Source organism: Suncus etruscus, chromosome 2, assembly GCF_024139225.1.
Source record: "Suncus etruscus isolate mSunEtr1 chromosome 2, mSunEtr1.pri.cur, whole genome shotgun sequence".
In the NCBI taxonomy this organism is placed as follows: Eukaryota; Metazoa; Chordata; class Mammalia; order Eulipotyphla; family Soricidae; genus Suncus; species Suncus etruscus.
In genome coordinates this window covers 97,400,888-97,418,263 of record NC_064849.1, presented here as the reverse complement: position 1 = coordinate 97,418,263, position 17,376 = coordinate 97,400,888, and the positions used below count along the sequence as shown (strand labels likewise).

Sequence of the window (17,376 nt, the reverse complement as noted above, 5' to 3'; positions counted from 1 at the left end):
CAGGAATTGAACCAAGGCTTTCTAGCCTTATAATGAAGTCTTTAGATATAGAGTTTGCTTATGGAAAACTGAGGGGAAAAAAATAAACTAAATGACTGCACAAAAACTTAAATAAATGCAGGAGCTAGACTACTTTGTGGGACAGTACCCAATCTCCTGAGCACAGAACATAACAACCAGCTACAGTAGATAGCTCTCAAGTAAATTCTGGTTGGAGAGAAAATTAACTGTTAAAGATACTTTTGAAGTAATAAGGGGATTAATATGGAGTGGCTATTAAATGAAGCTAATCAACTTAATTTTCTTTTGTGATTCTATTATTTTGACTATGAATTATTCCTTTTGAAAAGAGATATATTCTAAGTATTTAAGGCTTAAATATGATAATGCTGAAACTTACTATTTGATTGTTTTATATTGAATTATTTAAAAGTGAACTAAAAATATAGTAAGCCACTTACAATGCTGACAGAGGTTACTTGGAGATTAGCCCCCATAATACCTTATTTAGTACCATTTACATATGCTTATAGATGACTAGAAGTAAAACACACCGAGGAAGTTAGGTTGAAACCTGATGGAAGAGGCTGTTCAGTGTAAAGAACTGGCCTGACAGAACTCTGAAGATAAGTCCTTGAGAAAAGAAAGCCCTTTCACATCTGGGTGGGCCAGTTCAGTCTCAGGTAGGCAACATGGGAACCCAATGATTAAGAGAAATGCCCTGTTCTTTTCTTGAGAGCTTCAACTTTCAAAGATCACAGTTCCTTCAAAATCCTTCTAGTTGACTTACCTCCCACTCAGATGCCTTCTCAGGTTTTAGTCGAATTTCATACTGGAGTGTGAGCCAACCGGATCTTACATCAACCAGGGTGGGTGGAAACCATTTTATCCACAGGTAGGGTTTTCTGTCTTCTGGCTGTTTTACTTCCAAAGTCAGATTGACAGGAGGGTCTGGTTCAACTGTAACATGAAATAAACTCTTGTGGCACTCATTTTTTGCACCTTTATTTTATTCTCATGTTGTCTAACCTGAACTGAGTTTCTACTTATTCTATTGATCCCAGCTATGAGTCCCACCTATAGAAGACAAAGGTTCTGACTTATATGACTTTTACTATGTACTTTATCATGTTTGTACTTGGTGATGAACCATAAGGTGCTTAAAGATTGGGGTGGTAAGAATAATAAGCATCTAAGATTATACTAGCCATAAGGTAAGGTAGCCACTGAAGAATTTTTGTGATAACACATACCAGATTATATAAATTGAACTGCATTGTACAACTGGAAATTGGAGTGAAGGATTACAGGGAAGTGATTACAAATATCTTATTTCCCTCATCTAGGAAGAAGCTCACTCTCACTGGCATGCACAAAGGTCTTGTGAATGATCTATTAATAATTAATCTCAGTGGGTAACAGAGTTCATCTTTGCTTAAGCAGTTATATTTTATGTTTAATATAAATATTACTTTCTATCTTGAATAAAATCTAACCTCTCTAATATTCAGTTACTAAAATGTGGTAGAGACTGAATTTTTAAAGATTTATTTAATATTAATTTTGACATTGAACTTTTGGGTAATTAAGAAAATAGTAATAAATACTAAATATTATAACTTATAATATGTATATCATTATAAATATAATATGTGAATATAATATTTATAATAAATGATAAATTCATAATATAATTTATAATATAATCACAACATAATGTATTTATGTTATAAATAAAATATTATTTAAAACATAACTATTATACATATAGATATAAATATTTATTAATATTGTAAATACTCCACAGTATTTACTACTATTAGTAATTATTAATAGTAAAAAGGAAATAGTAATAGTTTCATGAAATAGTATTATTTCTTTATTTTGATTTTGATCATAATGGCTTACATATCTTTCACAGTAGTATTTTAGGTACATATTAACATTGAATCAGGGGAATACCTATCACCAAATTTGTCCTCCCCCCATCCCAGTTCCCTTTCTGCAACCCATATACTCCACCATCACCCCCCGGGCTGCTAGAGTAGGTGGTCCCCTCTTTGTCTAGCTTAGAAATAGTATTATTAATACCCATTGTAGAGAGGAAAAGATAGACTTATGGAAGAGAAAATTACTTTCCTATAATCATACATTTAGTTAAAATGATATTTGAATAAGGAATGGAGGGAACTTGCTATATCATTTCACTCTATTGTAGTTATAAGATGCAATGCATTTCATATCAGGTGCTGACACATTCGCTGGGATTAAGTTGAATTAAGTAATATGCCTGTAGGCTGGAAAGATAGCATAGCGGTAGAGCGTTTGCCTTGCACACAGTCAACCCAACACCAAAGGTGGTTCAATTCTCAGAATCCCATCTGGTCCCCAGAGCCTGCCAGGGGCTATTTCTGAGCTCAGAGCTAGGAGTAACCCCCGAGTACCACCGGGTGTGACTCAAAACAAACAAACAAAAAGTAATATGCCTGAGGTACAAAATTTAAGTAGGCACCAACAACCAACAGCATGAATGACATTCAGTGTCATCAGTCATTTGGAAAATATAAGTTTAAATCACAACTGAGGGTTATTCCAGGCCATTTTATATTCAAAGAAGACTAAAGTTTGAAAACTGGGAAATAACATGTGTTGGTTAGAATATGGAGAAACTGAAATCCTCATACATGGCAGATGGGAATATAAAACAATACATCCAGCATGGAAAAAAATCTGAAAATTTCTAGGAAAGTTAACCATGCCACCCAGAAATTCACTCCTTAGAAGCCACCCCAAAGAATTAAAAGCAGGTGTTCAAATAAAAACTTAGGCATTAATGTTCACAGCTGCACATTCATCATAGTCAAGAGTTGGAAACAATTCAAGTGTATACAAATTGACAGATGGAAAAACAATATCCATGTAATGGAATATTGTATATTCATAGAATGAAATGCTTATTTTCATAGAAGGAAATCCATAGAAGGAAATATTAAGACTTGAATAAAACTTACAAAGTGAAGAAGCTAGACCTAAAATGGGACCTACTATATGATTCCATTTAGATGAATAATCTACAGCAATAGAGTTTAATAATTGCTCTGGACTAGAGTAACAGGTAAATTAGGAGTATATTAAAGTACAGGAACTTTCCATTTGAAGGAATGAAAGTGTTCTGGAGATAGATTATGGTGATTCACAACATTGTGAATGAACTAGCATAACTGATGGAATGCTTTAAAATAGTTAAAGTGGAGGATTTTCAAGCATAGGCTGGTGAAAGCCTCATTAAAACTGACATACCACAAGTTCTAACATGAAATTTAATTTAATTTTAGCTCTGAGGAACAGTTACATTTTATATCCATTTATTTTATATTTATATATTTATTTTATATCCATTTATTCCCTTCTCAAATCTGTCTTCATATTAGGTGGACTAAAATTGAGAATAACCACAACACATCTGATATTATAACCAACTAGTACCCTAAACAAAAAGCCATAAAATTTGCTACTTGATTTTTACAAGGTATGTCACAAGTTAAACACTCAAGGATAACTATTTTGTATGAATTTACTAAACATAGTTCTTTAATATGGGCTTTTCATGAAACACAATTGTGAAAAATGCTTCTGGTCAAAAATACACTTGTACAAACATCTGAGTAAAATGTTGGGGATGGATGATCCTTTAAGCAACCTTTCTCAATTTCAACACTATTCACAGTTTGAAGCACAAAATGTGTGTGTGTGTGTGTGTGTGTGTGTGTGTGTGTGTGTTAATCCCAAGAATTGTAGGATGGTTACCATCACATCTAGAGTATGGCATGTCAGTTACACCCACTCTTTTTCTGTTCTTCCTCCTTGATTTCAACAGTCATATATGTCTGTTAACATTGCAAAATATCCTGGGGAAGCAAATTTCTCTCCAGCTCAGAATTATTGTTTTCAAGCATCTCTAGCAAATAATTACTCAAAAAGAATAGCAAAATCTATTTTTTGAGATATCAGCCAATGTTGTTATTCTGTAGTGCAGGTTATCATTGAATGAGAGTCAAGCTGATAGAAAATGCACTGTGAGAACCTATACAGAAACCAGAATCTATAACTATAAAAACCTGACAGCAACAACTATGAGACTGAAGAGCTGACCACCGAGAATGACTAGGGGGTTGGACAACCCAGTACACCCGGAGCCTTGAGTTGGTCTTATGCCAAAGTGCTTCAGGGGTAAGATCTCCCTGTTTTTTAGGCCAAAGGTGTTTATTTACAATTTCTTTCATATTTTGCTGTGTCTATGAAAACGACAGTTGCCACACACACACACTTTTTTTTAAATGTATTTCCCATCTCTGGAGAAAAAAAATGGGAGCATACTAAATCTTCAGCTATTACATTAATGACTTTAAAGGTGATACAATAAGTTCAACAAATATAACTGCTAATGAATTCTCTCCCCTTCTTCCATTTTTTTTAAATTTTCTGTTCTGTTTCTATTTCTTAATAACTGCTTTCTGTTATCCTGAAACAAATGTATTATGATCAATTATGTCAACAATGTGATACATTTTCTTTAAATAGATAATTTAAATAAAAAAATTGAGAGAAAAATTGTGGATAGTACCAGGAGCAAACAATCGCATGAACATTGAGTGGAAATAAAAATTGATCAGACCTTAAACAACAAAAAACTTTTAAAACTCAAAGTCAATGACAATAGAATGAAGATAACACAATCTACAACAAGCAATACACAAAGAGGATACACTAGCATTCCAGGGGGTAAGAGGGATGGTATGTGTTGCATCCTGGGAACAGGGGTAGAGGGAGGACAACAATGGTGGTGGGAATGGCCCTAATTCATTGTCACTATGAATATAACTGTGGAAGACTTATAGTTCACATTGGTCACAATAAAAATTATTTAAAAAAAAAAGAAAATGCACTATGGTTAAAAGTAATTTTTAATGAACTTCTCTATATCAACCACCAACCATATAATCTGAGGGTAATAGGAGAATTCCATATTTTATTTTAAAAATGATGGTCCAACACATTCTTTCTAGAGTCAATGGGAATTTGATATACTCATTGATTTTACTTTTTAAATATACATAGTCTTTGTAAGTGACAACATCCAATTGTTTTGCTAAAGGGTGTTCATTTTAACACTTGCTTGTCTCAGTATTTTTCTTGTTCTTACTGCCTGCCTTCAGATGTTAAGTATGTTAGCATTTTAGAAGACAGAAATTCAAGAAAGAACTCATGCAAGTGGAATTATTTGGCAATCAGTATCTTTAAGACATTGTATCTACACATTTATAGAACTGGAACATATTTTATTTCTTCTTGTCAAAGGAGATACTTTAAAAAATTTTTAAAGCTAAGATTAAATTCAATTTCTATGCTTGTGTCAGTAATTTGCTAGTTGCAAATATATATGATGAGCTCTGGAAACTTTTTCTAATTTTTAAAAGTTAGTAATAACAACTATGGTAGTAGGAAGTTGTGCAAGTTATTACTTCAGAGTCTTAATCTGATTGAAAAAATTTTGTGACAGTAGGTCAGTTGAAAAGCCTTGGGTACCCTAATATATTACAGCTTGAGTTATTACCCTAGAGTAGGGTTGAACTCAGTCTTGGCTCAATCATCTCTTTTCTGCTCGTCATTTTGTCCTCTCTGCTAACTAGTGGTTATGGTGGTCTAATTGCTATAGTTCAATATTGACCATAAAAATAACGAAGCAGATCTCAGTTTGACTTCATTTTACTGATAACATTTATAAACATTGCACTTGAGATGTTGGCTTTCAGCCAGCTGTCCATGCAGCATTATTTATTCCCCAAATTCTTTATTTTTAAAAATTATAGCCAAGTTGCTAAGAGCCATTCATATATTAAAAAATGCAATTACTGTGCATGTAGAGCCACACAAACACAGTCTCAGAGTAAAAACTCCATGGAGCAGTTGTATTTCTATAAGAAAAACATAGAAGAGTAATGAAATCTCAGCTTATTGAGGGAAGGGGTAACATCAGTCACAGAAGGAGGATTGGAGAGAAAAAAAATTAGGAAAGAACAAATAGAATATTCCTGTTGGGTAAAGAAAGATGGAAAGAAGGGTCAAGACAAAATATCTAACACAAGTACCCCAACTGATGGTATTATAGTCATGAATGATTTGATAAAAATTGGTTTGAAATACTCAGTTGACAAGGATATTGGGACTTTTCTCATCTTTTTTTTTTTCTCAATTCACATTAAAATCAAGAAGATATAAACTAGGTTATTGGTAGATTCCTAATGGATAAACAAATCTTACCTATGTAAGTTACATCCACGTAAAGTGGATCTGAGGAACTGCTTCCCATTTCATTTGTGGCATTTATGGTCATGATATACATCGTCCATATGGAGGTGTGTTTCTTGTCAAAATAACAGGAGTTGGGGCCTCCAGTCTTGTAGTCTGGACATTCATGGGTGAGTGTTTCTCTGTAAAAAGTAATATATTGGGGGTGAATAAGAAACTATTTAAAAGAATCTAGTTCCTTCTTAATAGATTTTTACTAGTAGATTTTTGGTAGTTCAAATGTAAAAACTAGATTGGGGTCAGGGTGATACGATAGCTAGTAGGTATTAGTTTTGTATGTGGCCAACTTAGGATCAATCCCTAGTGTTCTACTCATATGGCCACCCAAGCTCCAGCAGGAGATGATCCCTCAGCAGCACTTGAATGGTCCAAAAGAAAAGCAAAAATTAAAAAAGCAGCCCCACAGAAAAAAAAAAGTTAAAGTTGAAGAATGTTCTTTGATTTTCTGTTCCCTGACCATGTTATCTAGAGGCAAAAAAGATAAGAACATGCTGATAAAGAAGTATATGTTGGGACCGGGCGGTGGCGCTAAAGGTAAGGTGCCTGCCTTGCCTGTGCTAGCCTTGGACGGACCGCGGTTTGATCCCCCGGTGTCCCATATGGTCCCCCAAGCCAGGAGCAACTTCTGAGCACATAGCCAGGAGTAACCCCTGAGCATTACCGGGTGTGGCCCAAAAAAAAAAAAAAAAAAAAAGAAGTATATGTTATCTTTGGGTACCAAATCATCAACTACTCTTATACAGATTCTATTTTTTTTTGGTTTTCGGGTCACACCCGGCAGCGCTCAGCTGCCTGCTTCTGGCTCTATGCTCAGAAATCGCTCCTGGCTAGCTCAGGGGACCATATGGGATCCTCGGATTTGAACGACCGTCCTTCTGCATGCAAGGCAAATGCCTTACCTCCATGCTATCTCTCTGGCTTCTTTTATACAGATTTTTGTCAATTTTGTTATATATTAACCTCAGCTAATAAATATATGAACTTCTCATAGTTAGAGAATCATCACAACAAGGGCAATTCCATTAGTCATCTCAGAAATGGGACAGGGCCATTACCTTGCCCCCCCCCAAAAAAAAAAAAACCTTACTGCACACAGATGCTGAATTAAAAATTTTAAAACAAGATTAAAGTGAATTAAAATTGATGTAAGTATATTTCAGACCATCCTAACTTGGCCACAGAATGAAGAGCATGCAAGAATATATTTCAGACACCAACTGGCTCATTAACATGCTCATATTTAAAGTTGGGGGATTCAATACAAGATACACCATACAGGTGTAAAGCTTCTTTGGTTTTGGATGCCAGCTTGAGTTCCTGTAATAATCTGTTTAAATTACACCCTTTTCTGTTCCAGAATGGATGACATGACATCTTGTGTACAATAAAGTGCAGTCTCTGGGAAGTGGGCCAATTGTTGCTACCAGTAAATGTTTTGCTTCATCAGGCAAGGATATAACTCTGATGGGATTTCCAGGAGGGGCTCTTCTGGGATGTAACAGAATCCCACCCAGAGAGGACTCCATTTAGTCCACAGTACAACATTCCCTGTCCCCTGGGAGATGGTAGATCCTGCAATCAGTTCAGGTAAAGCCCTAACATTCATGATTTAGAAAACTCTTTCTTTTCTTTAATATTAAAGAACTTTAAAAGTTGATGTGCTATGGGCTGTTGAGGATTTCATGATAATCCTATGTTGTATAAGTAGTGCTTATTAAAGTTATTTTATTAAAAGTCTGGTTTTAAAGCATAAAATCTGGTTTTAGTGCATTAGACCCAAACTGCACTGAAGGATCTGGGTAGGACTATGGTAGGCTGGCTTTTGGATTTCAGGGCCATCAGAGACTTTCTCTAGTTTGAACTCATAGAAAGTCAGACCATCATCTTTGAAAAGGCTCTTAAAGGTGTTTTTCCTAGGACTGGTTTGCTATTGGGTTGAAATGGTGACCTGTCACCTCTGTGCTAACTAGTCACTCACTTGTCATGGTGTCTCCTGGATTGTTTGTTTCATTCATCTAGGTGAAGTGGGTTTTAACTGGAGCAAGAGAATGAATAGACCTTTCTGTTATTTTTCCTTGATATTTTTGACTAGGGGTTAGAGAGCATGGGGAAGGAGAAATGGGAGATTTCTACATTACTCTGGCCAGGAAAGTATTACATGAGTATGGGGCCTAGAATATAGGACTCTACACTGTCCTTTCCACCTAGGTTTAAATCCCTTATGTATAAAAATGAAGGACATTAAAATTATAAAAATCACATTCTAAAATATTACATATATGTATAGAGGCGACTCTTTTAATTTCTCAACTTTTACAGTTCTTTCTTTTTATTTTATTTTTTTGCACCTGGTGATATTTAAGGGTCACTCTCAGCTATGTGCTTATCAGTGCTTGGGGGGTAATGCAGTGATAAAGATAGAACCCTGGGTTCCAGCACCTTGATCAGTCTCCCTGACTCCTGGGACAAGTGTTGAGGATCTAAAATCAACAATTCTTAGTAATGACTTATCTAAGATGGGAGAATGCACACTTCAATTGCAACAGGCAATGGAGACATTGCTGTACTGCATGGTTGGGGTGGCAGAGAAGCTCACACACACAAAGAAATTGCTCCTCAAGAACATGCACAGGAGAATGTTCACATGGACTTTCAAGTCCTTTGTCACAGTGGTGTGATCCTTCATTAGTGTCCAGCCAAGTAATCATGGACATTCTAATTGGAAGCCAGGGTTCTTGGGTCTGCAGTATAAGAACATGCATATGGAGTTGGATAGAACATTACCCTTCCTTGTGGTAAGTCAGCGTGTAATTGGTAGGTAGTCCTCCATCTGCCCCAGGATTCCACCAGCAGGTGAAGGTTTCTTTTTCAGGAGAACGACACTTATAGAATTTAGGTTTTCCAGGAATTGATTGCCCTAAGAAAAGCCAGAAGTCACCAAAGTCAATAATTAGGTGCATTCAACCCTGGGCCCACTCTCCTAGAGATAAACTACCCACAGGAATCAGCCTGATGATGAGGGCCAGGGGAGTAATCTGGGGGGAGTATTGCTGCTTTCTGCTCTTGCTTTGCTTTCTCTTATCTTCCTCTTTTCCTTCACTTTGACTTGATTATATTCATCTTTGAGATAGGATTTACTTCCCAGCCTAAGCTTTGTTTCTGAATCTTGGTATGTAGATATCTTCTGTCTTGGGTTTTCCTTCATCAATTTGTATCTCTCTGTGGTGATGTAAAAAGGAACTTACAACCCTTTGGCTCTTCATGGGCATTATAAAAAGTGTGTGTGTGGGAAGTGTGGTTTTCCTGGAGAAGAGCTACCATTATTATCTAAATGCTACATCAGATATTTGCTGGAACCCAAAAGGTTTGAAAGAAGTGACGTGGCAAATAGAATGTCAAGAGGATGGAAAATTCAGTTGCCTAATACACAGAGCTTGTGGTGAACTGTCCCTGGTGCTCTTCCTTTAGCTGTTCAGTTCAAAGAGAAAATAAAGGGACTTTGGACTTTTCTCTGATGCTGTTTGATCAGGAAGACAGTCTTGTTCATCCACACAAACAAAGCTGACTTTCCTTTGGCCAAGTAGAATACCTGAGTATTTAGTTTGGGAAATCAGGGGCAGAGATCAGAGCTTTCTATTGTAGGTCTCCAAAACTCTGGGGGAAGTTTTTTTGTTATCTCCCCCTCCCCTTTCCTCATGTTAGGTCAGAACCTTCAGCATATTAGAAATAACAAGCATAGAGAACACAGTGGGAAAAGGGGACATTGGGTAAACAACTGGAAAGATAAATTCAAAGCATGATATAGTGTGAAGGATGATAGTGTCTACCCAAGTTCAGCTACATGCAAGTTTCTGCCCCATGAAAATAGTCTGTGTCCACCAGATTGCTCTTTCCTTTGCTTTTCCCTTAGGGAACAAATCATCAAGATGTTTTCAAAGGCTAAAGTGAGTTTTTGTTGCATCAAGGGAATAATGTGTTAAATTAAAAATAAAAGCTTACTTTAAAGAAAGTTCCCCCCATCCACTAGTAACGAGCATAGTCAGAAATTGCCAATTTGGGTAATTTGAGGACTTAAAGTTTCCTATGAGATTACATTGATCTATGCTTTCCTTGTTCTCTCTCTGAAAACTTAGCTCTTTCATATTTCTCTGGTTATTAACAGTACCACTAGGAAATGCAAGAGAGAAGTAAAGTTGTGAAATTATGAGCAGTCATAAATCTTACGGTACTACCCACTTTAGTGAAGACAGTAAAAATTATTGAACTACTTTGCTAGTTCCTTTAAATTTATGCAAACACAATTGCATAGATACAATAGACATAGGCACATTTAAATGCCCATCTACAATCCATGTCAGAAATACAGAAAAGAAATACATACAGGTGCATACTTTAAAACCACTACATTAGTACACACAGAGGCATATGTTTATGTAGTATATACAAACTAGCATTTGAAGCTAGGTACATATGGTGAGGTTAATATGTGCAAGTATATACAACAGAAATAAACAGAAGTGAAGACTTAAGCAATGAGTACAGGTTCATACACTAGAGTTGAGTTGAGGACCTCTTTCCCCCATCAGCTCAGATTATAGAGTTGGCTGAACCTGTTTCTTACCATGTAGCAGCAATACTTTACACCTCTTCAGAGTTTTTCTAAACTTTTTCACATGCATCATGTAATCTGAGATGGGGCATCCATCAGTATCCTCACTTTGAAAATGTGGAAGCCCAGAGTGATTAGGTAATGGACTAAGGTTACACAGCTAGATCCTGGAAGAGTCTGGACTAACCTCTGCTCTTTTCAGACAGAGCTGCTTCACTGCAGTCCTACAGTGATTATAGTAATCAAAATACAGTGATGAGATTAGGCAGCAATTGCCTAAATTTTTTTAATGCCCCAAATGTTGCAATATTAATAGCAGCAAACACACAAGCACTTTCATTTCTTATAACGGCGCTGCAAGAGGACTTGATGGCTTCTCCACCCTCTTCCTAAACTTCCCAGTGAATGAAAGAGCTCTAGAGTCCTTACTTACCATTCAGAAGACTGATGTTGAGAAAAAGTAGAAGAAGGAAAGCGGTGGTGGATGCCACATTTTCCTTCATGTCGGCTCCCTTCCTCTTTCTACAGGAAATGTACTTGAGGGTCACTGAAAGAGAAGGCACCAGGCAACTTTAAGAAATGAGTCTGATCACGCACATGCACCACTTTGTTTTGGGTGTTTGCAACTGATTCTTGTTCCTTACATGCGAATGACAAAACAGGAGGAAAGGAATGTAGGAAAATGTAACATGGTTGGATGGCTTGGCTCAGAAGCATCGCTGCACAAGACTGGGAAAAATTCCACCACCAGAGGTCATCAGATGACAGTGTTCTGAGGCAGCCTCAAGGCTGCCAAATAAAATTGCTCTTTTTCCACCCTATAGTCACCTATACTAGGAGATATGAATTGGGTGCTCTAGTCGAAAGAGTCCAAAATGAAGGAAGTTGGCAAAGTCAGTGTGATCACAACCTGGCTTGATTGATGCTGTCCAATTAGGGTCTTCCTCTGGGGGTTCTGGCAAAGAAGGTTCTAGAAGTCTTTTGGGCTATGAGCAAGTCCCCCAGCCATAAATGCTGGTAAACTTTAGTAAGCCTCTGCAAAGTAGTTCTTTTTTCCTTTAGAAAAGCCCATAAAAGAGATGACAAACTCTGGTAATAATTTATATTCCTGAGGTTCAAAGTATAAGTCAATTTTGAAACTGTAGGGGTTGAATGTTTTGGGAAATTTATTATTAATATTATTAGTTTGACTCTTGGAACAACTTTCAAAGCCACCAAATATTCTTTTTTTTTAATTAAAACAGAAAAGATTTTCTAAAGACATCTAAAAGAACTCATTAGTTTTGAACTCCAAACAACTCTCCTAAGGACAATAAGTTTGATGAACTAAGTGTAAATTCTTGAAAGCACATGTTGTATATTTTCATTTAAAGTTTATGTGATTTTTTTTAATTCAAGGGAAGGACATTCAGGCGCAAGGTTATCTGTTGTGCTGAGCCTGAAACTCCTTCTGGCCAGGGTGTGGTTCCCCTTCAGCCAAACTAGAAACAGAAAATTTGTTGAACCCTAAATTCACCTGCTACTATTCCCTTGAGACATAGTTGGAAACTAAAGTCTTTGTGGAAGTTTGGGGCAATTGGCAATCACCAACTCACTAGTCACCAAGTCACAAAGACTTATATTAGGGATCCTGGATTAATTACACCTCCTGTATAAGTGTATTATTCTTGGGAACGTCACTTTTGCAAGCAATTATCTCCTCTACTCCACTCTTACTTACTCCTTCATCCTGGGCAGCTAATTTTAAATTACCCATTCCATCTAATCCTGAGTCATGTAATTCAAATCAAGCTGTTGAAATGGTTAAAATCAGTGTGGGTAAACTTATTCTGGGTCTGTCACTGTGCTAAGAAACTGTAATAATTCAAATTCCACAGAATCCTTATAGCATAACATAGGCTACCAGCATTCTCTTAGAACAGATGAAGAAACAGAAATACTATATAGTATTGAAAAATTTTCATTCACATGCCACAGGGGGAAAGAAATCTGGAAAATCTGATATTTCTGGGGTCACACCTGGTTGTGCTCAGGTCTAACTCCTGGCTCTGAGTTCAGGGATCACTTCTGTAGGGATCATGGACCATAAGGGGTTCCAGGAATTAAACTTGGGCTGGATGCTTTCAAGGCAAGCACCTTACCTGCTGGACTATCTCTTTGGCCTGAGGACATCTAATAAGACATCGTGATTGCGGACAGTTCATAATAGAATGAATGTTGATGTGATTGTTAACTCTTCTGTGAGGGGAAACAGTAGCAATGGATGTTGAGTGAGCTCTACACCAAGCTGAAGGTGGGTGACATGGAGACCAAAGAACCAGACCTAATATTATTAGATCAATGTTGCCTTAAAGAATTCTTGGTCTTGGAGCTCTGTTGATCACAGCCTGGTTGGTGGATTTACAGATTTTGTAAACTGGCTGATGATCTTGTAAAATCTCCTTGAGAGACTTCCCTGCTCTTTTGGGGATTGCAACAAAATGCTTGTGAGCAACATGCTATAAATCATACCTGTTGGGCAAGGTCAGATGCTCTCCAGCTCTGTCAACTCAGGGCTCCACATGTTTTGCAAAATAAATGCTTGGAATGGAAACCAGGGCGAGGGCGGGCAGGCAGGAACAGATACCATCATAGTTTATTCTTTCTGGTGCGCAGAGCCAGGCTGAAAGAAACTTTACCTAAATAAAGTTTTCTGATAAGATTGCTTTCAGGAAGTAGTTCATGCACTAAAAAGAATTGTTTCTCTGGGATTTCTGAAGAGATCCCAAATATGGTTACTAGCCACAAGGTTTTTTTTCTTATGTCTTGAAAGTGAATATACACTTAGTAGAGTCCTTACAGTCTGACTTTTCATGATTTCCTAAATCATCCCCAGCCTGAGCCCCGGCAGGGAAAACATTGTGGAGTAAGAAAACCTTCCAAGAGGAAGAATACTCAATGATTCATGCCAAGTGAACTAAGCGGAACATTAACTTTGATTATACACTCAAACACTCAAAGTACCACCTCTCTCTTTTACGTCTCTCCCACAAGCTATCCACAAACTATGTGCTATGGCTGGGAGACACCAGGCTGGTGTTAACACCAGGCTGCTTTTTAACTTTTTTTTTTTTTTTAATTTAGTCCCCATGAAATGACAGCAATCTATGTTTGGGTTTGAGGAATACTTTTCTTCAACATTGATCCCTTTAGCAGTGTCCATGTGCCTCCACCAGTAGCCCCACCCCTGTTTGCCTCCCACCCACCAGTCTGCTTTTCTGAGAGATGCTTTTTTTTTTTTTTTTTGATTAATAGTACCATTGCTGGTAGGGCTTTATGCATGATGCTTTCCCCCTTTCCAAATCTCCTCCTCCTGGTTGAATACTTCTCTCCACCATAGTCACTGTTCTATTCTAACAGCCACTTCCTGTTCTATTCCCCAGTCCCCCAAAATGTCATGTTTCCTACTGAATAGGGTTCCCATGTTCTTTGTTTTTACTCTCTTTGGGTTTCATCATTATGTTTCTTTAGATCATTCTGTGTTGGTCTCTGACTAACTTCACTCAGCATCATATTCTCCAGGTCCTTCCCTTGTAGGTTTATTTTTTTTTTTCACATTTTATTTGGAAATTCTGAGGAAAGGGAAAGAGGATAAGAAAGGGTGAATAAGGGCCGGAGAGATAGCATGGAGGTAAGGCGTTTGCCTTTCATGCAGGAGGTCATCGGTTCAAATCCCGGTGTCCCATATGGTCCCCCGTGCCTGCCAGGAGCAATTTCTGAGCCTGGAGCCAGGAATAACCCCTGAGCACTGCCGGGTGTGACCCAAAATCCACAAAAAAAAAAAAAAAAGGTGAATAGTGCATGCATAGGAGAGAGTGGTCACTGCAATGGGGGATGTTTATGACAGGTGCATGCAGAGACCATTTTAAGGGCCCAGGAAGCATTTGTATACAAGAGTTGTTTTTATCTCCCTCAGTCGGACCCCAATTGGAAAGCAAGATCTCCATCTAGAATGCCTCTTAATTATTCCGAATGAGGCTAGAACACTCTCAAGACAGTCTCCAGTTTTTGTTTTCAGTGTGTATGATAGTGGCAAATGGCTCTGGACATTTGGAGTCCAAGTAGGGAAAAGCTGCATGTCATCAGCCCCTGGACAATTATCTTGGCTGCCTTCCGTACTAACTCCCTGGGTGTGACCATGGTTTGGAATTTGGAATTGAAGGGCAGGTCCTGAGCAAGTCAACAGCTCTCACCCGGGTCACCATAAGCAACTAGGCTTTTTCCTTCCTGAATCCTCAGAGACTCATCCACACTTTCTTTATAGTTCTTTGCCTGTCCCCCACCCCCATCCTTTTTAAATATGCCTTTCCATGGTATATTCCACTGTGCACTGAACCTCCCTTGTACATTATTCCTGTCTCTGTGCTGAACCTATTCAAACCCTCTCTTTCTAAAAGCTTATAATCTTCACCTCTTCCCATTAAACCAAGTCTCTTTCTAGAGGCTAATCATTGAGAAAGAAGCAGCTATTGCCCTGACTGCTTACTCTTCTGAGAAACAGGGGTCATTCTTCAGAGAGGAAAATTAAGGCCACAGTTCCATAATGGGTCTGATTCTCCTCTCCCTAGTAGGGTGGGCAGGAGAGGCAGGGAACTCCTGACAGTTCAACAGAATAGAGTTAATTAATCAGGGCACAGAGTTCAGTGCTGAGTTTCTGCTCAAGCTGTAAGTTCAATTCCTGTCACTGCCCCAGATACATAAGTACAATTTCAGAAATAATGCTTGTGATTCTCAAAACCACAACCAAATGCGGTGCACTGTAACCACACAGTTATATGCTAACACTCATCATCACAACAGCCTAGGCTAGGGAATGCAAGAGGAACATTAAACAAGTCACTAAGTAAATAAAGGTCTGAACCCTACATGCTGATGGACACCATCTTTAAACTGGTCAGGAGACAATTCCAAATGCCCTTGAACATTTTGAGGGGTCAAGTCATTGCCCCCAAGTAAGTGCAGTCCCCAAGTTACCACACCCCATCTTTCATTGTTGTCTTACACTCAGAATTTTTACTCTTCTCCTCTAACTCTAGAGATATACTAGCCTGCTAGGGAGGGATCCTAAGAATCTGTCTGTTCTCGAAGGCTAGTCCCTAGGGACAAGCCACACCAATACGAGATCAAGTTTTTTTTTTTTTTAAGGAGATGTCACACATTTAAGCATTTTTCTATGAATGATCATAAAGAGAATCGATTCATGTTGCAGTGAGGTGAAGAGCTAGAACCTACATAGGACCTCAGGAACATTCCACACCAACAAGCCCCATGTTCTCTTCCAATCTCTAACACTTCTCCCAAGAGGAATCACTGTTGTGATTCTTAATATTACAGGTTAATTGGGCTTTCAGAAATAGAATCATTCAATATGTAACTTTTGAGTTTGGGTGTCTGGCTTCTCCCAACAGACTTTGCTATCTGATTCATCCTTATTACATGAAGTTTTATGTTTATTTTCCATTCATCTTATTCATCTTCATTCATATTATGTAAAATGAAAGACCATTATTCACTTATTTATTTATTCACTTAATTCTTGATGGACATTTGAATTAATTCCAGTTTTTGGATTTGGATAAGAACAATCAAAGCTGAGATGACAGAGAAACCTAATAGCCCTCAAAGTCTCTTTAAATTCCCATATTTCAGTCCTGTATCCTAAGTGGTGAGAGCACAGCCTGCAGAGAATAAAAATTAAATTGCAGATGTCTTTCTTGTATAAAAAGATAGCATGGAAGTAAGGCGTTTGCCTTTCATGCAGAAGGTCATCAGTTCGAATCCCAGTGTCCCATATGGTCCCCCGTGCCTGCCAGGAGCAATTTCTGAGCATGGAGCCAGGAATAACCCCTGAGCGCTGCCAGGTGTGACCCAAAAACCACACACAAAAAAATACAAAAACATTCTCACAGACTGCAAAGAATGTTTACTCGCTGTTTTCAATAGTTAGAAGTCGCACTAGGTATGTCGTTTGGGGTCTGCCATGTCTTTTCACTTCATCTGAATTAGACAGACCAAGGCTGTCTATATGTACCTTCTGATTTTCAGGGGATTGGTTTGCTATTCCAATACAGAGTGCCAACATTCAGTTTGGAAAATTGAGAACATACTTTGCTGAGGGTGGCAGAACAGAAGGATGGATTAGATATTTTCTACTGAAGCTCAAGATTAACACTGTTTACAAGCTCTGCCCAAGCTAAAGGTCAACCACTGACTGCAGAATGAGTAACTGACACAAAACCTTAAAGGCAAAGGACAGAACAAGAGTCTAGCTGCGGGATCAATCTCTGAATTTGCAAGTAGTTTTCTTTCTGCCTCGAGGAACCAGTTCACTCTTCTGAATTTGTTAGGTAACTCTGAAA

General features: G+C 37.8%; 1 protein-coding gene across 1 annotated transcript in view; it reads right to left on the bottom strand.

The window, feature by feature from the left end:
* The window catches only part of PRLR (prolactin receptor), a 69,598-nt gene that overhangs the window by 11,103 nt on the left and 41,119 nt on the right, over nt 1-17,376 (bottom strand). Inside the window, 4 exon segments of the mRNA XM_049767713.1 lie at nt 791-960; nt 6,322-6,491; nt 9,154-9,286; nt 11,412-11,525. Of these exon segments, the coding sequence (XP_049623670.1) occupies nt 791-960; nt 6,322-6,491; nt 9,154-9,286; nt 11,412-11,525 (587 nt within the window).